Genomic DNA, 22850 nt, shown 5'->3' on the forward strand with positions numbered 1-22850 from the left:
TTGGCGGTTCGCTTATGGTTTAAACAAATTTTCATTCACAACAAGTAAAATCCTAATGTGTAGGGACCTGTCTTGAGTTTACAAGTTAACTGCATTTCGATCTAGTTCAATCTGACATTGACGAACCAAGTGGCACATTCCGGCGCTGAATAGCCCCAAGCCCAACAGTTAATCCCATCCACACAAACCTATCGGACGTTACTTAAACCACCATCAAATATTTTTAGTTCCGAGTGCGTGATGGCGTGACGTAGGCACGATTCGTCACGGTGAAAATGACAATGAAAATCAAAGGCATTTGCTCGCATTTGCTTGAAAATGACAAAGTAGACCATAGCAGTTTGCGCTGAGAATTTGCAAACAAAATGGTAATTTACTGTTGATGACTATAACACATTTATGTTAAATACAGCACGATGGAAATCAAGCTGTGCCTTGTGGACTTCAGTTTGTGTTATATACAAAGAGCAAAATTGCATTTCACTAATGACGATGGGTTTGTGTTGGAATATGACCACGTTTCACGTTCTTTGTGTCCGGTTCAGCATGTCGTTTGTCTTGTCTTGTGTGCCTTTGTTTTAAGTAACGTGAAACTACCAAAAGATCATTTTTGCCCATATTTCAAAAGTACGCTGAAATCGGAAAAAGTTTCCAACGCGCACACAAACTTTAATCCAGCTACTCTCGCATGACACAACACTTGGATTTGCGTACATTCTAGTTAAAACACACTAGTTTGGTAATTCATGTATTGGAATGCAATTCCTAACTTACACCGCTGTCGCAAAGTAACATAGCCTTTTGAAAAAATCGTTTTAACAATTTCAAAATTTTAAGTAACACAGTAACATAGCCTTTAACAATTTTTAGTAAAAACAGTAATATTTTTAGCACTTGCTTGCAACTTGTGTTTTTACAAACACACGTTAAAATAGAAACTTTCATACGGAATTTTAATGTTGCTTGTGTGGGAATAAACTTACCTCAAACTCTTTGCCTTCGACGTCTTTGGAGAGAATATATCCACAATCTCCTTGAAAGTTAAACGGGTAACCGTCGAATGTTGTGTAGTTAGGATCTCCGTAACTTGAACAAACGCCTGATGGAAACAAAAAGAAAACAAGTAAATTACCAAGTAAGGTTCAACACAGTATTTGAAGCACTTTCTCATTAGGCGTCTCCAAAGCATATAAAGGTGTGAAGACCCATCGTGCTGTTATGGTCACCAATAAAGTCTGGTGGTGCTTTAGAGCTCATTATAGGTTGGTTTGATCACCATCATATTGTTGTTATTTATAGATATACGTGAATGCGTGTGTTCAACCCACTACAATAGACATGTATGTATATAGTCATGTGGTTGATAGTCTCTGGTATTGAAGTTGTAAGCCAACTTTTTTTGCAAAAATTATGTCTTTCGAAATAAAACCACAAACCAGATATAGTGTGTTCAACAAACAATGAGCATTAACTTTGTCCCTGTCAAAAACAAATCAGATTGAGATTTAAACCCAACTGAACCATACGACTGAAACGTGTTCTGTCACTGAAGATATTGTTAACAGAAAACAAACATACGACCAATTTGAGGTCACGGTTTGTGGTATTTAAGGCCCAAAATATAACACGGTTGGGTTATAAGGCATGTACACATCTCGGGTCGTAAATCTTAATCAAGGTTCTCCCCTTGCATCCAGTTCCGTACTCAGGCTTACCTGGACACACATCGAGTCGGCACTTTTTGGTCGCCTGCTGCTTTCCCTTGCACGTTTTCCCGTTAGGGGGATTCCCCGTGCATATCCGTCTTCTCGTTCGCGTTCCTCGGCCACAGGTGGCGCTGCACTTTGTCCATTGACCCCAAGACAGAAGCTTGCCTACAACGTACAATGGTTAAACTATACAGCCAATAAAAAATAATATCAAGGAGTGCTAACCCTTCGCATAGATAGAAAAATCGAGGAGAAATTGGTGTTCATGGTCTGGCTAAGATTTAGGTTTATTCTGGAGTGAAATGTAAGTCAACAGCTTATATTGACTAAGTTGGATTAAAGTAAATAATAGTGTTGAGAGCATTAATGTGCAAAAAAGTTACGAAATCTGAGTGTAGCCTACATAACAAGTAATGCCAACATTTCCAACAGACAACATGATCATATACAATTGCGTTTTGCAAGAAAAATGGAAACAAGTCGCAATTAAACCAATTCGACATCAAAGTAAATGGAAACTTACATTTCTTTTTAGGATGTAAGCAATTACGTCCCTTGCAAATGACCTTGGGTCAAAAGAGTTAAAGGTTACAAGTTAGCAAATAGAAATTGCTGTAGTCAATCCAACACAATATGATTGTTTACACAGACTCATAGCGTCATTATATTATTTTTAGACAATACGTCGCGTGCATATCGAATATTAACACTTGAAAATACGTTTGGAATCAATCAAAAAACGACAATAATTTACGTAAATGTAGCAACAAGCTGTGTTCACTGGCGGATGTAACAAACGTTAATCAGTATTTGCACTTGGTCCAGCGTAAAACCAAATATTGACTAAAACTGAATCAATCCGCGATCGCTTGCTCAAGGTCAAGTTCAAGAGCAGTTGCTAGTCACTCATGCGTAAACACACGATAACACGTGTCGGTTTAACTGTACATGAGATGCGGATACATATCAATAGTTCACATTGGAAAAGTTTAAACATTTTTTGTTACTTATTTTACTTATCTTTTTTTCGAATATTAAAAACGTGTTCTTGAGCTGAACTGCAAATTATTTTAGGATTATATTTGAATTGCTTTTTGAAGTCTATGATTGACAAAATAACAACTAACTCAGACCAAAAATGTTCGTTAACTAAGTTTTAATTCCACCCATAGTTTTGAAAAAGCAAAACAACTTAAACACACGAAAAAGCACATTAGCGGACATAAGTTACAAAAATCTACTTTCAACCCAATACGTTAAGTCGATAGGTCAAAGTCAATTAGTATCGCTGAGGTTCAACTATTTAACACCGAAAACTGTAATTTTAAACACATTTCGAGAAGAATATTTGTTTTGCATCCGATTGCACACACGAATATGTGACGTGACTTTCTCAAATGATTGGAACGCAAAAAGATAAACCTAAAACCTTATGTTAAGAAATGCATTTGAGCAGGATCGTTTGGGTTGCATTTAAATTCTGTAAATGGAACATTTCTTTTGTCTTCATTAAAACTTTATATTTAATCGTTGCTTGCAGCACACGTTAGTATTTTAATTGTGAGGTATAGTGTATCACAAAACGTTTGTGTTCGGTATCGACGTTTTGTATTTGGGTTGTTTAAACAAATAAGACGTGAGTTTGTATAACAAAAACAATACAACAATATGCGTCACAGAGACGCCTATTGTAAAGTATATTATAGGTGAGGCCACTTTATACAACAAAAACTCTTCCCAGAAAATACAAGTTGATGCGATTTGTTACAAGTTACACCTCCAACTTATCGGGAGTATTGAGAAAATCGAAAATTAGTGATCTCACGTTCGATAACTAGTATCGTGTTGTGATGATGTATTGCACTGTTTCACAGGTTTATTAACCCGGGGTGCACCTATCAAGTAACGTAAACTTTTCTGCGTACCATTAGTATTAATGTGGAAACACTAGTGATAAATATGTCCACCACTACATATAGGCGCGCCCCGTGAGAACCAGTAATATAGTGCATCGTTGTATCTGTGTTACCCAACAGTTTTTTCTCACCCTTTCGCCCCCGGTGGGTTGACGTCATGGCCCCCATTTCCTCTCCTATTCAGGGACCCAGACCGACATCGATGCCACTGTTTGTTTTCGCTCTTAATGCCCTGTCATTATATTCACAGGCGAGTGGATGCGACGTCGGAAACGATGTTGCTCCCCTCAACAACGAGTCCATGCGGTGTCTGGCTAATTGCAAGGGAAGTTGCGGGTTACAGAACTTCGCACAATGCCGCAATAGACCCAACCGCGCGCGCAGGTGTTTCCGTCAACGACGTTAAATCAGACTTTTCGGTTCGCCTTAGCCAGCAACACCGGATCGTCGGGAACGCGCTTTCGAGTGTGACGTCATAATGGCGGGCATTGTTCGTCGCGTCGTTGGTGGCGCGTGGAGATGTCATAACATATTTGTCGATTCGCTGAAGCTCTTACTTGGTGTCACTCCTGCATACATGGAGATCCTTCGTCACTGTTTATTTCTACACCGACGTTGATTTTTCGGCGGTTTTCGAAAGCTATGACGCGCGTATATGTTATTCTGGAATTCCGGACGCGTCGTGTAAAGACAACCTTGACTCAGATTCGTGGATTTTTATGTGTGTTGGCTTTACGGCGAAACGCTAAATATAGTTAGACCCCATGTGGTGGGAAATGCGTCATAAAACGTTTATGAATCCATATGTCGATGACCTGGTTAAATTATATTCTTGACCTAAACGGATTTAGTTTTAATACTCCATGATATAAAATAGGGCCAACTTCGCCTTAACACTAATGAAAAGATTCTCCTCTTGACACAAAAGTGTTATCAACAACCAAAAACACATGGGACATATTGTGCTCAATAATTAAGTGCACATGCGTTTTGTAGCAGTGTATTGATAGTATTGTACACATTGTATTTACGTTTTAACGAGATTCTGAAACTTTCCTTTAACCCAACAGCGGAACACAGCCGTAACTGGTACGTTGTGTTGTTTAGAAATTCCAAAACATAAACACTAGTAAACGCCGAGCCGTGTGCATCTACTGGTTCTTTTCAAGTGGTCTGGAATTGAAAGTCACGTGCAAAGGTGTATGATGTTTACGATTGGTGCTCACTGGTGCATATCCTTCACAACCTTTCGCGGGGGATTATGTGTGCAAAGGTCAAAAAGACGAGAAGCCAGCAGATGGTACGTTGGTGGCGACGTGATAGAACGACTTGCTGACTGAGCGTGTCAAAATAAATCACTTTTCCCTGGTAAGTCTACAAGTGCGGCAACACTTCGGGACACACAGCGAATGACTAAACTCTCAAGAAGTGTGTACATTGCAAACAAAAATGTTTGTCAAAACGCAAATGAGATAGTTAAGCACTCTAATCGGTAAAGTCACCACAAGGTGTAAGCAACTGACTTCGTTTTAGTAAAATATGAAAGATTTGTTACAAATGTCCAGATCACAAATGGAAAACATTGTTTTTGGTTCAAAATAAACAAACAACTCCTTTCTCAACACAACTTTTTGAAAACTTTAAGATAAAATAATATTGTTTGACATTATCTTTCTTTCTTGCTGAATTTACCCTGTGTTTCGTAGTTATTGGTGTTTCAAACAACTCAGTCACAATTCGGATTTAAATTGATAGAAACACTGTTAAGGGTTAAACAAAAAGTAATGCAAATGTAAAAAAAAATATAAATTCTAAGCAATTGTGCTTAAAGTGACTGTAATGTTAAATTTGAAATTAAGTCTAAAACAGTGGATTGTAAATAATCATCATTAAAATTTATAGCAATGATAGAAAAACTTAAACCGACTTTATGAAACGAAAACCTCATTGAAATGTTTCAGAAAAAAACTACATCTTGTTTTCACAAATACCTTTAATTCCAAGTTTGGCTTCTCCTTCAATCGCTTTTCCAGATTCCTGAGCCACGGAACACTTATACGTTCCCACGTCTCTTGCAGTTACTGATTTGATGACGAGTTTGAACTTCTTCTGCCTGATTCTTCTCCCATCAATGACGAGACGCTCGTTGTCCTTAAACCACGTGACATTCGTGTCTCGTGCATGATTAATGATCTAGCAAACAAACGTTGCAGTATAAGTTTAATGCATTGGTTCTTGACGTTTGTTCCACTCACTCAAGATGCATATAAAGACCATATCAGAGGTACAATGTAATGACTCTGAATTTTCTGCATTTAAGAATTTGGCCAAGACGAAAAACGTTGTAGACTGCGCATACTGATAAAAACTACCGGCAACAGTTTAAGGTTCAAAACGATGACTAAAATCACTTTACGTGTTTCAATTTTTAGGAGTATGTTACATTGTTGCATAGTCATACAAAGCAACGATTAGATTCCGTACAAGGCGTATGAAAAATACGTAAAGCCACTAAATGTAAATAAATGAGTATAAACTTAAAGTATGCATAATTGTTCAAAACGCTGGTTTATCTCATCGTATAATATAAGTCATGAACTTTAAGTGTATGGTTGTATAATTATTTTGCCATCGAATATGTACTTGGATAGAGAGCTAAACTTACAGCGTTATATTTAGTTCCTAATTTAAGGTACTGGTTAAAACCTCAAACACCAGTAACATCTTGATTTTGCGGTTAGAAGGAAATTGCCTGTGAAATTGCGTACAAATAAAGTTAACGAGATACAAACAAAGTACATTCCCTTTTTAAAATGTCAAGGTTTTTGGCCTACTTTTATGAACCCCAACTTCGTGTAGTAATTTGTAAATCCTGTTGGCCACGGTCGAAAGTCAAATTCCGACAGGATGAGGTGTATAACAAAGCCCAGTCTATGTTTCAGCATGAATTCTCGATAATACACCTCAGGGGTGATAAAATACCTCAACATCCTTGCTTAACGGAACTCGTATAGAGACCTCACGTACATTACACGGTAGTTAAACCACGGTCAAAGATTGCTGACAAAGGGTTTCGCTGGCATGAGATACGATCGCAAGGTTGTTTCCGCTAAAATTTCACTTTAAAATCTGACTCTTATTTCACCTGACATCGAAAATCAGCTGTCCTGCCCTTCTTGACGTAGCGATCTCTCGGTTCTTTGCGGAACGACATCGTTTTCGGAGGAGGAACTTTAACAATGAGGATCACCTTCTCTCGTTTAAAGACAACACCGTTGTAAGCCATGCAACGATATTCGCCAGCATCTGATGCTTGAACCTGAATAAAGTGTAAAATATCAGTAATGCCATGGAAATAAAAACAATAGAAAATCCTTGATTATGTTTGATTAAGAAAATCATTCGCCAGTCGAAGAGTAAAGTACAAAACATTAGCATTTATCAGGGAATTGCAAAACTATCAAACCATTTGAGCTATGTGAATAAGCAACCCAACTTGTTGTTTGATGTATATTTTATAAATAGTGTCTATACAAATCTTGTTGGTATCTTATACTTATTCAATTTGGCTCCTTCTCATTCGGCCTATTTAGTATATGTGACTTCTATGAAATTAAACTTACGTTGAATATTCTTAATCGATATGTCTGTGGTCCGATTGCATGCCTTTGAATTCCATCACGCAATTTTCCGGTTTTTAGTTTATTCCAAGCCACTCTGGGAGGAGGTGATCCGGTTACCTTACAGTCAACAGTGGCGTACCGGTCCCTGCGTTGTATGATATATGGTCGTTTGTTTGTTAAAGCGGTATTTCCAAAAAGGACAGGGATTTATTGTTTTCTTAACGTAAATCAACTGAATAAAACGATGCTTTTGCAATTGCATGTTTGGTTTACCAAAGGCTATGCTAATCTAATCACTGTATTTGTGTTTTGCCAAACTTCAATTTAAAATAATGATTTACTCACCCAACTTTCACGACAACCTTTTTTGGCAAAGAAATTACCGGGGGAACCATGACGCTGACACGTGCAGTTGCCTGCTCTGACCAACCGTCTGAAGCTCTACGTGCAATACAAGTGTAATCCCCAGCTTCTGTCTCTGCTACCCGGTCCAGGAAAAGACGAGACATTCTGTTCCCATTTCTGTATTCTGTAAAAATCATGTTGTTATTTTGTGAGTCGACGTTTGGCGACTTTTGGGGGGTGCTTATAGAGCCGAGTCTGTGTAACGTAGTTGATAGAGCTCACGCCACGCATAGGCTTCTGCATAAAGACACATATTTTAAAACTGCTTATTTATCACCTATGAATAAAACACGTGACTACAAATGAAGACAACCAACTAGTTTTTGAGGATCTATCGTTTAGAAACTTATCAAGTATCAAACAAAGCGTTGTTTTCTGGGTGTCTTTTAAAAAATAAACTACTTGTATACATCGTAATGTAGACTTGCTATTAATCATAGTTTTTGTTAAAGCAAGTCATGTGCTAACAGCAAATAATTTTAAAAATTAAAACTTGAGGATGTCGCTTCTAGAAAGGAGTTCCAAAAGCTTACTCAATTTCCTAACGTTGACTCACTCAATTTAAATGGAAAACGAAAACCATGTAATCTGCTGTAGCTACAACTTGTGTTGTGTTCCCAAAATAACTTTCCATTTCCGACTAGCTTTGCTTGCGGGCAGACATAAAAGGCAAGGTGACGTAAAACCTGCCAATTTTCACACCACACAAAATCCACAACCTTTCCAGTTCCATACCATGTATTAGGTGACGTCAAAAGGACAGAACTACGTTATTACATAATTTTAGTTATACGTCCACAATAGGTAAAACCATAAATTTGTGCTTTGAGTGCTTTAAAAACCTTACTTTTGTTTTTGACACCATCCCGAAAATGTATTCAACACAACTAACAGTGTGTCCCTAAGCTACCAGTAACGTAATGCACTAAACGCAAGGTTGATATTGAAACGTAGATAAGAACAATACATTTGCCAGAAGAGCGTTTCAAAAATTCCGAACATTAGTTTAAGCCACAAAATTTGCAAGAAGATTACGGCACTCACCTATTCTGTGTCTTGATCCATTCGGCACCTGCCAGGTGACAGTTGGCACTGGATTGCCACCGACGGTACATGTCAGATTGGTGGACATGCCAGCACGAAGGCTTCGATTCTGTGGGGTTTGTGTCAGTCGGGCGATGGCAAAACACTTCAACATGCCATCTACACAAGTGCTGTAATGAAAAAAGATCATTTTAAGATCCGGTGAACTTAAATGCGTGACACAATATCGCAATATGTACACATAAATAAGATTCATATATGAGATAATTAAATAGAAAAAAATCATACAGTTTTAACATTTATGTTTTGGGGTTAGCTGTTGGTCAAAGCAAGTTGTGATATTGCATTAAACTAGTCTTCATTCTACACATGAGTAAACGAATGATTCGCAATGAGTCCGTTTTTTCGTTTGACGAGATGCCACAGCAAACAACGTACTAACGATACTGATTACAGTTTGTACAAATGTTACCAGAGAAGAATGATTCATATTGAGTTCAACTATCTCGTTTCTGCCTCCAAGTTAATGAAGCGAAAAGGATCGTGTTGTAAGACAATGTGGTTTGATAAAATTTGCTTTCGTGACAGAAACGGATTAAAGTCTGTCGTCAAGGCACCACACAACTTGTCATGCAAGTATATTTGAGAGCCATGAATACAGATGTGTCACCAGTCTGACCCGTTTATGTACAAAAGTTTAACACTGTCACATCGCCTTTAGGGGGAAATTGGCCTGGGAAAACCAAGTAGCTATACAAACGATACAAGTAGCATATCACTGTTTATACCAGTGGTTCTCAAACTCGGTTTTCGGGGCCGCATGCGGCTCCCAACTATACTTACTTTGCGGCTCGCACCAGACCTCAGAAAACCACCAAACATTGCTATTTTAGCTTTCAAAATCATAATCTTTGGTGATTTTCTCAAGGTTTCGTTTTTTGTGCGGCTCTCTACACACTTAAACAAAAAATACCATTTGGCCCCTACAATAAAAAAGTTTGAGAACTATAAACTTTATACCCTTGTTCGGACTCCAGAGCTAACCTATTTTTGGCAAAAGCATACACTACTAAACAAACAAAAGCATAAACAACATTGTTATCTTGTCGTACAATGAATTCGTTTTGGCAGCAGAGTCCACGCATATGTGGACAATACACATATTCACTAAAATGTTGCAGCTTATATAAACAAAAGAAGGTGACATGCTGAGCATCATTTACCCAAGTGAAAACAAAACGCAGCCAAGAACTTTCTGACATTTATAACTGGAGTCACATAGTTAAGCAAAACGAATCACTTTTACATGAACTCAGCAACAATTCATTATCGTCCTTCAGCCCTTGGCCCTAACGATCAACCAACTACAGTTGTTTGCAGCAAAAATCCCGATAATGTCAGGCCTATAGGTCACAAGCGAGACTGCCCTGGCTCGAGATTTGACGAGCTGTGGTAATCAATTTCTTTCGCGGGCTTTTGTAGATTATAACCGGCTCAGGGAAAAGATGTCACGCCAAATTTTGCTTGTCGAAAGTCACATTGAGTCTCCAGTTTAAAAATAGGGCTTAAAACCCACATTCTTTTTGAGGATAAATCAATGCTTCTCTATGACTTATGTTACTATAGACATTTTGACTTGTTCGAAATACGATTTTCTATGTATTTTTATGTTTGTTTTTGGATTATAGTCTTGGGGTAATGTGTCTTCTGGCGCCAGTTCTTATCCTCAGCAAGCGGTCAAGTCAAACCCGTTCACAATTACTGAATCGACAAACGGTTTTCCAACAAGGGGAAACCCCAGTTAGAGGCGTGCAGTCAAAACAAAGCGGGACGAATGCTAAGGTTGGCTCCTTTTGCGCCCAGATTATCGTTTGTGCTAGTTTTTGGTTAAATGCAAAAATAAGAGGGATGATTTTGCTGTTGTGCCAACACACTGAATCAAACCCTGTTTGAGAAAGTCTGATTGATGAAAAAGTAAAGTTTTGGGTGCATGTAACATTTCCCGGTGGTTATTTCAAGTGATGAAACTGGAAAAATAAGGTACACGCCTATTGATCAAATGTCTGTTCAATCTTGATTGATGAGCATCATCCTTAATGTTAGGGTGCGGTGTTTGCTATGTCAGTCAGCGCAAACTGTACGAATAACCATATTCTAAAGGTACTTTTCAAATGTATATTAGGTGTAACAGTTCAAATAGACTCTTAATATAAATTCGGGAGAAATTATATGGTAAAGTTTTATCAGTAATCACTAAATAAGACGGGCCAAGACGGTAAACCCGGAGTGTAATTGATAAATTAGACTTTATGGTACACTTTTTACTACAATCAGAAACACATGGATCCCCACACGTGCAAAAGCGCAAAACATACGAATTTCTAAACGCATGTCAAAACGAATACGATCTGTTACAGTGTACAAAGCAACTAAACATATTTCTAAAAAGCTTCATACGCTTAAATCACTTACCAGATTTCGTTGTTGATTGGTACCTGCGATCCTGCTCGGTACGTGATCTTCCCAATGCGACAGGAGCAATTCCGCACAGGTACGCACGATCCACGGTCGATAACTTCACCGACGGGACAGTGACATCCACGGACGCAGGTTGCAGTACAAGCGTGCAATGTCGGATACCGGTTTGTGCAAGTCTGCTCACAACTGGGTCCGCACTCCATGAATACACGACCCCCATTACACTCTAAAATAATGTAATTAAGCAAAATGTTGGAAATATGGTGAGCGGAACAGGAATAAACGAATCTGAAATACAATGCAAAAACCCTGTGGCAATTAAAATTAACCCGTGTAAACACATGAATTTTGGGAAAAATTGTACAAACCAAACAAAAAGCAACAACACAGCAGAAGATTTCAGTTCATCTAAATACCTCGTACAAATGCATAAGTAAATCAAAAATAAAAATATGTAAAAGATTAAACAACAGAAAAGAAATGAGTTTTTGAAAGGTGAAAAGGGTATTTTTATGGTATGGTCTATTACGTACAGAGCAGATTTAAGCTAAACTAAAATTTAATTAGCACCAAGCTAAAAAAAATTAAGAAAAACAGTTCGTTAATTTATGTACAGTAGGCAAGTACATTTGGTTTCAAAGTGTTTTTATTGCTTTAGTGGTGCTACTTTAGGCGCAGCAAAAACACGAGCGTGCATCGGAGCTCAAGGACCACCGTTTTGAGGCGTGCTAGATTACTGTTGACAAAACGAACATGTCGAAGCACTCGCTTACCTAAATGCTCCTGTCGGGTGCTGTAACACTGCTTGGGAGACGCTGCCGATTTTCCATCAGTGACCACAACTGAACGGAATTTGACCTGTAAACATTAAAGCAGTTGTATAGTATGTATGCACGGAGCTAATGCCATCATCATTCATTGCACGATAGTGCGTTGTATGTACGCAGACGCGGTAGAGCTTCTACGCATGCTATGCAATCCGTCTTGGTTGCTACAATCGTTTCGGCTAAAAAGTGTAATTGGATATTTTACCGAAAATGCGCCACTGCCTAATTGCGCGCGAAAATTCCTTTTGTTAATCTGCACACACATGTGTCAGACCCGGCCATTAAACCTAGTTTTATTGCACGGCGAAGTCGTAAAGACGTCTCGCCGGACTACACGCATCAGTGGCCGCGTGAGTGACATCTGGTTGTTGATATTTAAATGAAGATAGCCGAAAGTTTCGTCCGAGTTTGGTGAGCGGATTAGTGCCCTGCGTTACTCACTTTTTGCACGTATCGCTTGCATAAAGCGCCGAAATGTTTGTATTGGTTTTAAATTAACTGCAATTTTGTCGCATTAAAAATATCTGACCGTTTTCCTGTTCAGCAAACCAAAATTATCAACAGACGCATGCTATAAAATTGAATTTAAAGTTTATTTTAAGTTCACACACTTTAGCATTAGCATCGAAATTGTATTTTCCTCAACAACATAAAAAGTAAAAGCGTTGTTTGATCAAACATTTCAGCTTTTAATGAGCAACTATCAATCAAACCTTACGCCCAGCTCACTAAACGTAAAACCAATCACATTTTTCGACAACCTTTGACTTGCTTGCTAAACAATTCTTTGATCTTGGTCTGCGGGATTAGCAAGTCGCTCTTGCGGTAGGTCAATCCGCAATACAAGGTGGGCAGGTGGATGCTCAGCCAAGCTCTCACTCAACAGAAAACGGGAGTTTTCAGGCAAGCGCCAAATGCTTGGACTTACTCAAGGCATTTAATCTTCTGCCGTGCAAGTGTGAACGACCGACGGGGTTGCCAAGCATGTACGCCTGAGATCAATCATGCCTGATGACTAACTGATGGAAAAACGTTTAAATTTCTTCCCGCCGTTGATAAGCCTTAATTCAGCCCCTCTATATTTGTGCAGTCTGGTATTATTTGCGAAGCCAGTCAGTGTTGAAATATGGATCGATGTGGCCAACTTTAACTGATCATTGTAATCCTTTCTATGAGTCAGTCATTTCCTCAGCACTTTTGGCTAAACGTTGTTCATCTTTTTTAAGCCGTGCACTTTTGGGGAAAAAATGACCCTCCGGTATTTCACTTGGGTGGAGTTGTAAAGGAAATGTTCCGTAAATCATAAAGCCTTGTTGCTTTAGACTTGATCTGCTCATTAGTCCCCGTTGCTCATAACTAAGCATAACTCAAGCAACAGAGCTTGAAATCTAAGTGCTCCAACTGACTTATTTCTCGGAATGTCTTTTAACCATTTTCAATCATTATCAATGCCCTCCTATGTTCTGGTGTAGCTGTTAAAAAAAGTCTTTTCAAACAAGCTATCTGTATTCTATTTATATTCCTACAACTTGCTAGGTAAATAAATCATGTTTACGGTCCTGATGACCAAAATGGCCGGGTTGGGTTAAAAAGGATATTGTGTTTGTCTGAAGAAGAATAAGTATTTTATATCGGCAGACATATTGCATGCTGTTTTTAGCGTAAATCAAATTCCGAATTATTGTAAATAAAATGCTGTCTGTAGTAGGTTGAATGAAAACATTTATTCCAAACTTTGCCACAGGCGCCTGATTATTACTTGTTTTGAACATTGATTTCGACGTTATTTGAACACTCAACCTTCTGATCTGGAGTCAGACGCGCTACCGTTACGCCACGGAGTCGTGCAAAATTATGTCCGCATAATTATTTCGCATCGCTTTCATTTACTCAAGTTTGTAAAATGATTTATTTCCTTCCTCGTTCACGGACGTCGAGTTTCGTTACAAGGGATTAGCGCGTGACGTCATTGCCACCAACGACACCACAATTACGTCACGCGTGGCACTGTCACTCACCCGGAACGGATGCGTGGCGTCTTTCCGGTGCTGCAAGAGACGGAAAACGCTGAAGTAGGAATTTCGAATGGTTCTGTTGAGCTGTTCCGGTACTACTTGAGTGTGAGTGCAGTTAAGCCAGTAATCCACTACGTTTGTTGCGAAATCAATGTGAGCTGAAAGTCTGTGGGAAACGACACACTGTTACAACTAATTTAATTTTACCTATGTTCAAATTGACTTTTTGCCATAATTACGCCACGTTACAATTTCCCTTATTTTTTAAGCATTCGCTCGGAACACAAATCTCAGGATTATACTATGATTTAAACTTGGTTTACCATCCAACTGTTTTGGTAGCTGTTTAACTATTGCAATCAAAGTCAATCCCGTTAGACATGTTTCAAAACGACAACAAAGGAAAGGTTTACAACTTTAATAAAGCACAATACATGCAAACATTTGGGTCAATTGTTTATTGTTTGTCAGGGCATTGACTTTTACTGCTATTATGAAATAACGCTACATGTATATGTTTAGAAGGAGCATTATTTCAACTAACGTAACTCAGTTTTAGCCTGCAATATCACCACACACTGTTGCACACTTAAACGAGGAGTCAATAAAAATGTTAACGGGACAAAACGGAAGGACATAATAACCATAAAACCGGGAGGATTTTGTCGAAACTTTATGGACGACGCCTTTGATGCGCAGCAGAGGAAAAGTTCAAGCCTTGGGCGGGCCTGTGTACTCGGGACTCAACGGGAGTTAACTTATCTCTTGAACATTTGTGACGAGGGTAAGTTCGACCACCCTGTAGTTCCACGTGTTGTTACTTTCTCCTTACTAGCATACGTAGGTCATTTGACTAATTTGTTTTATTTTGATTTTAGGCGTATGATTGTTGGTTGGTTAAAGGCATAACATATTCATCACATACAAGCCCTCAGTAAGTCAAGCTTCTTCCGAGTCTTCAATTTGCGAACAACTAAATGGTTTAAACCAGAGATGAACGAGCTTAGTAGCTAATGTGATCCAACTCCCGTTTAGAAAATTATTACTATTTCTAAATAAATTATGCCTTATTTGTATTCGACAGTTATTGTTGTCATACTTACACACTTTATCAGTTGTGTTTAGAAATTAAAACTGGCAGAACAAAGGCTCAAATTTTGTTGGACAATTACAAAGTAACTAAAAGTTTTACAAAGTAACCAATATGTTAAAACAAGTTTCAACATATTGCTTACGATCTGAAGTAATTAAAGTATCAAGGTATAACATCCGTGAAAGTGTTCTGTCGAACAAAAATCTTCTTCCTGTGTGACTTAACCTGAACGAAACAAGTGTACCTTATATATATGTGCCAAGCCAGGGAATCAAATTGTTTGATGTTTCGTGATGAGTTTTGAGGTTACTTCTCTTGCACAGTAGAACGAATCGCGCTATTCACATGCGCTAGCACAAGCCGCTACTTGAAATTGGTTAATCTAAGTCAACGTGTGTTTACAAACAAGGCCGAACGTTTAATCGCGCGATCAATCAACAAAGCCGGTGGTCCAGGACAAAAGATGCGTCCCCGTGAATTTTCCGGGAAGTTTTTGCCGATAAGCAGGCCTAGCTAGCTGGTCGAGGTACTACGTCCGAATGTGGCCACGGTTTCACCACAAACCTGCGTTTAAGTACTTGAGCATGACATCCGGATGAAGGTTGAGTTCAGACGAGGTAAATTGCCAGTTTTGCTACGATCATACACAAGAGTCAAGTCGAACCGTTATGACAGATTTTTACCAGGCTTCTTGAAATTGTAACATGATACTTCATTGAGGTACTATTATCGCCACTTAACATAATCGAATGGAATTAGTAGAAACGTAAACATGCCAGAATTACGTTGGATTGTAAAATGTTAAAGTTATTCACTTGACTCGCGAAACGTTTTAATTGGATGCTTTCCAATTAAGGCGACAATACGGAATTGCGAGAGATCTTGTTCGAAGTGTTCCAAAAATAAGATAAACAGCACGAATTGAATAGACAATGAACACATTTGGTTCACAAACGGAAATAGTAGGGCATTCACTAAAGTTAAGTTTGAATATTGTAACCTGATTTTGAATTAAATTAACGCAAACACACAATTTGGATGATTTACAAATTGGATTTTCTGAAAATATTTTTTGCAATATGGACTTAATGGTAAGTTATATTACGGTGTAAAATGTATTCGTTGGTAAATTAATCTGTACACAACGACAAGTATTGATTTTTACTGTTGTTTTAATTAATTGCTGCTCACCTATACCATTCAGCAAAGTGTAGAATCCCACCAATATCGAACCTGAACCTCCTATTATCTCCCATCACACTGCTCCTGTATTCAAGCTGAAGACGAAATCCGCTCGTCAGCACCTCACAGTGAAGTCCGAACCAGGAGGGCTCATTGTCTTCCTCCTCTTGTTCCGACCTGGAAGAGCTGCTCTCTGTGACGTTGATATTAGGAGGAAGCGTCTGGTTCCGGTTGACAACCACCGCCCGACGGACTGGTCTACGCTGTCCACTTGTTACCGAACGCCCTTTGATGATGTAACTGAAAAAAAGAAAAGTTTTAAATCAGAATTAGTCGAACTGGAGATGACATGTGCAGCATACGAGGCAGGCAACGGTGCTTGCGATTCGACTTTAGGCGGATTCCCCACTGGGTCTGCGTAGCTCAGTTGGTAGAGCGCGAGTCCCGGAAAGACTCCTGTCTTGGTTTCAAATCCCACCGCAGGCTAAATTTGTATAGGTAACTTGCCATATGGAAATGCTTGGGAGACCACCTGATTCGATATGACGCCTTTAATAGGCCTGGCGTACTATGATTTATCGATAAGTATGCCGTGATCACTGGTCTGCATCGACGCTTTAGGGCTGATCCCAGTATGAATATATTCAGCTTAAATCAGAATTAGGTTATAATTTTGGGAAGTTTTTTCTTGCCATGTATTAGTTTGGTGAACAAGTCTTGTTAAGATTTAGATATTTAATACATTTTCGTAGCAGATAGCTTGCAATGAAAGTGGCATGTTTGTCGCAAGCAAACAATGGCTCAATTGGACAATGCAAAACTTTCAGGGCTGTAAAACGCTTAACAAAACTTTACAAAACTTTACAAAAACACAACAGACACAAATGTATCGCAGAAATCTATCACAAAAATATTGTGAATTAGAAGGAAAGAGCCCATCGCTTATCTCTTCCAGTTTGTAACACCAAGTAGCAATCGTTAAGTAATTTGATAAGGTCAACATTTTGTGTCATAATTTGTCAAGCTAAATAACGACCAGGTTAAACTTGAACTAATATATCTTCACTGTGGTCTTAATATAGCACCTGGGAAACCTTTTCTGACAAACACTGCGGTTTTCAAACACGTGTCGCATATTGTTCCGGAACATTACAACAACCAAACACTCAGCGGTTCGGGATTTTTTTGCTCTAATCTGACCAATGTATTTGAGACGCACTTAACTACTGTTTGCTGTGGCACTTGCCGAATCTACATGTACACGCATATTAGCGATTTAATATTGATTTTTGATAATACATTGTTAGTTGTGGGTTTCGGCGTCCGGGGTAAGAATTTCGGGCAAGCACCGATCGTCTTCTGTGTCACGCAACAGCAGGACATTTATTTGGCATTACACCAGTTGAACGACAAATTTGTTAAATTAAGCAGGAAATTTATCGTTTACGATTTGCACCATAGTCTTAAATGTTTGACATATTGCTTGCGTCAAAGTAGCTACTTACTCTCAATGCCTTGATAAACTTTCCGCAGCTTTTTACAGCTTATTATAGAAACGTTTTGCCTATTTTGCATACATGTTGGGAAAAGCCTAAAAAATCCACAAAATCAAGGCGCAGCAACCATGCAAACCGCTGTAATTTGCATAAAGTCGGACTTTGTTTATTTATGGCAAATTTAAAAGATTACACTGCAGCGATGTTGTGTAAAACTATAGATTAAAAATGATTAATTAATTGCCTTTCTGTTATCTCTGATATTTGTTTCACATTTAAAGATTTTTTTGAGAGAGCAAATGAGCATTGCCCAATCAAATATGCTTATTTCGACCAAGTGTTCTTTTAATTAAACAGCCGTTTTACTTTTTAACTGAGCTCCGATTCTTACCCGCTTCCTGATGTATTATCTATTCTAAACTCCATTTCAAATCCAATATGGCTTCCATCGATAATCCTGTTAATCTCCACAGTGTTTTGGGAAGTGTTTTTCGCTCTCCGGGTATTTTCGCTCAAATCTTCCCTTCGGCTCGAAACGCTTTGAGGGTAGTTAACTCGTAAATGTCGGAGCAGCTTGCGAGGCATTCTTGAATGCAAGCTCACATCGTCTCTCAGGCGAGATCGTAGCCAGGAATCTGACGTCGGATTCCCGTGGGATCGGGTTTGTGCTCCTGATCCCTCTCCCATGCGTGAAGAAATCAACCACAAAAAGTTAAATCCCGGGCTTGGAAGTTTGTCGTACGTAGGAGCTCTACTACTCCATCTTCGGTTGCTACCCGCGTGTCTGATTGACGTCACTGGTGCTAACGTTACAGGTCTTGTAACCCGAGGTCGATGCAAATAAGTAACAAAGTTTGAATCCGTTTGCAGCCTTCGCCTTGTATCTGAAATGCAAAGGAAATGCTGTTGATCTTATGTTTCCAAACACTGAAACAAACTTGAATGCGAATTTAATTTTGCGTTTTAAGCTTTCGTTGTGTCAGTGATTCAAAATTGTGATATTTTCAGAAAGTATTATTTTGGTAATGTTGGTTCGAATCCCAGCGAAGGAGTGTCATTTGTTTCCTATTTGAAAAATAAATTTGCATATAATATTGGTGGGACAATTGTACTGTAAAAAATGTTGCGAATGACAGTTGAGTAATAAAGATAAGACACTTCAAAACTTAAAATTATAATGTGTTTCAACTGCGTCAATCTGCTAAAACTACATCATTACATTATCAAAATAACATATACTTTTGTACTCACTTGATACAGAGGCCTCGGCGCCGAGCAATAGCAACTTGCAAATGAGGAGATATTTGGCGGCTTGCCACAAGCCTTCACTATTGCTGTGCTGAAACCGCCAATGAGTCAATAAACGCATATTCGTTGAGATCCACTCGTCAATCAACTGCCCTCGTTCAGTTCCACTCGATACAAAGTAATGTGATTCATCTGGTTGCTTGTTTTACATTTGAACGCTGTGCCAGAGTTTGCGACACCTACTACAACGTAGTTTGTCACGAATACCTGCCAACTTTATTAATGTGTCTGCGTTTTGAATGCAAGTTTGCAGTCAATGCACTATACAGATGAACACAATGAAGAAAAGTGAGTACTGCCGAGTGTTTTAAAGCGTAGTGGTTATTGTAATTATAATTTTGGTGGTTTCGCACAATACCACAGCAAAACATAACATTAGATGAAGCATCAAGAAAATATCATTTGAATCTGTTGCAAACTTGCCTCTTTAACACTAATTTGTGCTAATTTCTTCAAAAGACATTTTACTTCGTTGTGATACAAATGCATTTCTCCTTCGCTTTGTAACTTAAGTGTACGAGAAAAGGGGTAAAATTTGTCGACAATGCATCTATTTCGAACTACCCTGCTTTGATTCTTTTCAAAACTATTTTTTGCTTGTTTGAAGACTGACTTATAGTAACAAGTGCGCTTCCAGTCTGTTTTATAATGGTAAGATAACGTAATCTCTGAAAAGAAACTACGCCAGAGTTTCTGGTGAAACAATGCAACTCTGCCGGGGGCTGGCTTTGATCACATTCTCGACATCCAAACAAGCGAGGCACAAACTTCCTGCCATGGCTCGCAATTGAAACGCAGTTTACCACGCTTCGTTGACAAGACTTCTAACCCTTACGTTCTACCGCGCTTCAGCTGATAAGGCAGAAGCCTTTGATGCGTTCAGTTTTACCGGTCAACACGGAGTGGCCGACACTTCATACTGAAGGCTAGCAAAACCGGTTCCTTTCTATATATATGCGTTTACCAACGACTGGGACGAGAGCAGGGAGCCGCAGAAAACGCTCCGAATGATGCTAATAATGAATTTTTTTCTCGCTGCCTGAAGTAATCGTTTATCACTCGTCGGCGCGCGCCGCTATCGACCCCATTGTTTTACGTCTGCCCGCTTCAGCAGGTCGACTTCCCGCGTGTTTTTGGGCGGACCACCGGGGAAGAACAAACGAGCTTGGTCGAAGCCACAACGGCCGCGCACCCAACAATGACACCAAGTGCAGATTCGTCCACACAACTTCCCGGCGACGTTACGGGTCATTTAAATTTGTATATACAGCTTTAAACACCTGTAGTTCAGCGCCAAACAGAAAATTTGTGGTAAGCCGATTTTGAAGACAAAACAATCGTATGACTGCCTTTTTCTGTCACAATCTTTTCGAAAATTTGATTCTACATCATAGTTTTCGGCAAAACTCTTATTCTTAGCTGTCTTTTAAACTTAGAAGTTATAATTTTATATTTGTTAAAATTTGTGTTTGTCTGTCGATTTATTTTTATGAACCGTTATTTATAAGCCAAAGAAACCACAATTTAAAGTTTTATACCCCCCTCTCAAAAAAATGTTCAATTTAAACTGCTTTCAAATAGTTGCCAGCTAAATTTTGACTACACAAGGTAATACACACAGAAACCGTCTAATTTATCACAGCGATCCGGACCATCTACGCACCATTATATCCACGACGACAGCATTCCTTCATGAACTCGCTCACAAAGCTCTAATGCCGAGCAGTGATCAGCGCGAAGTGAGAAGCGTGAAGTCGCCAGTGCTTCAGGCGAACTTACAGTCGAATGTTTATTTTGCTTTCCGCCTGATGAGACGATATTGGCATTAACTAAAGGCTCGCGTACCTCTTCATCCACTGCGCCTTTGTACTGCAAAGAAACGATATGACGTAATTGTTTGTCAGCGTACCATTGCGGTCCTCTCATCCGACGAGGCGCTAAAGCGATTTCTGATGACGAACAAATAGGTTTTTGCTTTTATGTCATTACGTTTTTCCCCGCAAATGGCCGGAGCAGTTCGCCTTGTCGTAGAAATAAGATCCGTTAGTAATGTTTACGTAGTATTTCAGCGCACTCATGCGATAAATTACAAGCTAATGCATTTGCTTTCGGGAAAGATCTGCGATCCCAAATCCGCTAAATATGTTTTTACTGTCACTTTTAGAGCACTACAAAACAAAGCTGACTTTACTAGGCACTAAAATAACTTTCTCAAACCTAAAATTAACTTCTTCGTCTGAGTAAACGAAATTAAAATATTTAGCATTACATCTCTGTTCTCAAACTGCAAACTTAAAATTCCTCGTCAAGCTTTTTTGCAGATTTAAGTGCAACATTATTACTTGCTATTTTTACACATCTTTTCTCGCCGTAAGGCTGGACGTGTTCAAAAACTGATTTAGGCTAACGTTTATGGATCAACTGTAAAAAACACAACTACCGTTTTCTGTCTTTCCATATTAGTCATCTGGTCAGGATAAATAACTGACCAAATTAAGCGGGGCATAAGATTGCTATTGTAAGTTAAAAATAAAACAAAGACACCAGAAACAAATTGTTACCGCGTTGTTGCTACTTGAAATCGACGATTGTAAAGGACAAAAAAACTTCTCATTCTCTATTGCAGCCAACTGATTTAATAAAAAAATTAAAATTATTTCTTTAGTTTTTTCTCAAGAGGCTGAAAATTGCAGAAACTTAGAACGAAATTTAAATCGCTCAGAATGAAAAAGATTTATAAGTTTATTAATTTGCCGAATTTTCTATTTGAATAAGATTTACCTGGTCATGTGGGAAAATACATTGATCCACTAGCATTTTCGATAATGAACTGCAAAACATTTTCTTTAAACTACTGTATACTTGCTTTCTAACTGGACTATTTGTTGTTTCTTGAAAGTAAGCTAACCATGAGAAATAATGCATTACCAGGATTGGAACTCGTTGCCTTTCGATTTCCAAGCTTTAACAAATAAGTTGCTTTTAAACAAACCAAGTCAAAACGGGGATCGCCTTATATGACTCACTTGCAGTTTTCAGAAACGACAAAGTTCAAGTAAAATCAAGACCAAGGTCGACTGTTTCGGCGATTAAACTTTGCGCCACATTAACACAGCAGGCATCGACAACGCAGGAAAGTAATAAGCCTGGTTTCCTGTCACAACCTTAACTCGGCCAGTCCGCTTATTTCGCGTCTCTCGCCAAATGTGGGATTTATTCGATTTGTTGCCAACACAGGAATGGCTGCGTTTTATCGCCGTAATCTCACCGAGCCCTCATCCGTCCTTTGTTTAGCTTGTGGTGTATTGGTCGGCATGCGGTGGTGATGTTTGTGTGCTGCAGCCAGCTTGTGGCGTCGCCAATGTACAGTTTACTCTGACAATATACTGCGAACAAACAACCTCTGGTGTCGTCTTTAAACGAATCTGAACCTTTTTGACTTTTTCTACGCTGCATAATCGCGTGCACAAAAATTTCTGAAAAACACATTCCTAAGAATCGACTGTTTTCTTTGTGATAAGGTTTTCTATCGTATATCCAGGTAAAATCTCTTAGCAAGTTGTACTTCTTAGTTTGTGTTTATACTCATGTCTTAAACTAAACCATGATTTTTTTGTGAAACTGAGCGAAGAATTTCTTGACTTTTTCCTGTGCTGCATAATCATGTACACGAAACTCTCCAGAACACGTTCCTAAGAATCGACTGTTTGTTTTGTCCTAAAACTTGTACATCCAAGTAAAACTCACCTAGTAA

General features: G+C 38.8%; 1 protein-coding gene across 1 annotated transcript in view; it reads right to left on the reverse strand.

Moving 5' to 3' along the window:
• Nucleotides 1-20003, reverse strand: part of LOC145229127 (uncharacterized) — a 32672-nt gene extending 12669 nt beyond the window's left edge. The window contains exons 1-13 of the mRNA XM_080094411.1: nucleotides 19040-20003; nucleotides 18180-18672; nucleotides 16302-16592; nucleotides 14021-14183; nucleotides 11949-12033; nucleotides 11170-11401; nucleotides 8698-8867; nucleotides 7594-7777; nucleotides 7249-7393; nucleotides 6771-6944; nucleotides 5617-5818; nucleotides 1716-1874; nucleotides 984-1099 (exon numbers count right to left, since the gene is read on the reverse strand). Of these exons, the coding sequence (XP_079950537.1) occupies nucleotides 984-1099; nucleotides 1716-1874; nucleotides 5617-5818; nucleotides 6771-6944; nucleotides 7249-7393; nucleotides 7594-7777; nucleotides 8698-8867; nucleotides 11170-11401; nucleotides 11949-12033; nucleotides 14021-14183; nucleotides 16302-16592; nucleotides 18180-18672; nucleotides 19040-19157 (2532 nt within the window). The 5' untranslated portion in view covers nucleotides 19158-20003. The remainder of the gene's footprint in view (nucleotides 1-983; nucleotides 1100-1715; nucleotides 1875-5616; nucleotides 5819-6770; nucleotides 6945-7248; nucleotides 7394-7593; nucleotides 7778-8697; nucleotides 8868-11169; nucleotides 11402-11948; nucleotides 12034-14020; nucleotides 14184-16301; nucleotides 16593-18179; nucleotides 18673-19039) is intronic.
• Between the last annotated feature and the right edge of the window lie 2847 nt (nucleotides 20004-22850).

Source organism: Phallusia mammillata, chromosome 1, assembly GCF_965637545.1.
Source record: "Phallusia mammillata chromosome 1, kaPhaMamm4.hap1.1, whole genome shotgun sequence".
NCBI lineage: Eukaryota > Metazoa > Chordata > Ascidiacea > Phlebobranchia > Ascidiidae > Phallusia > Phallusia mammillata.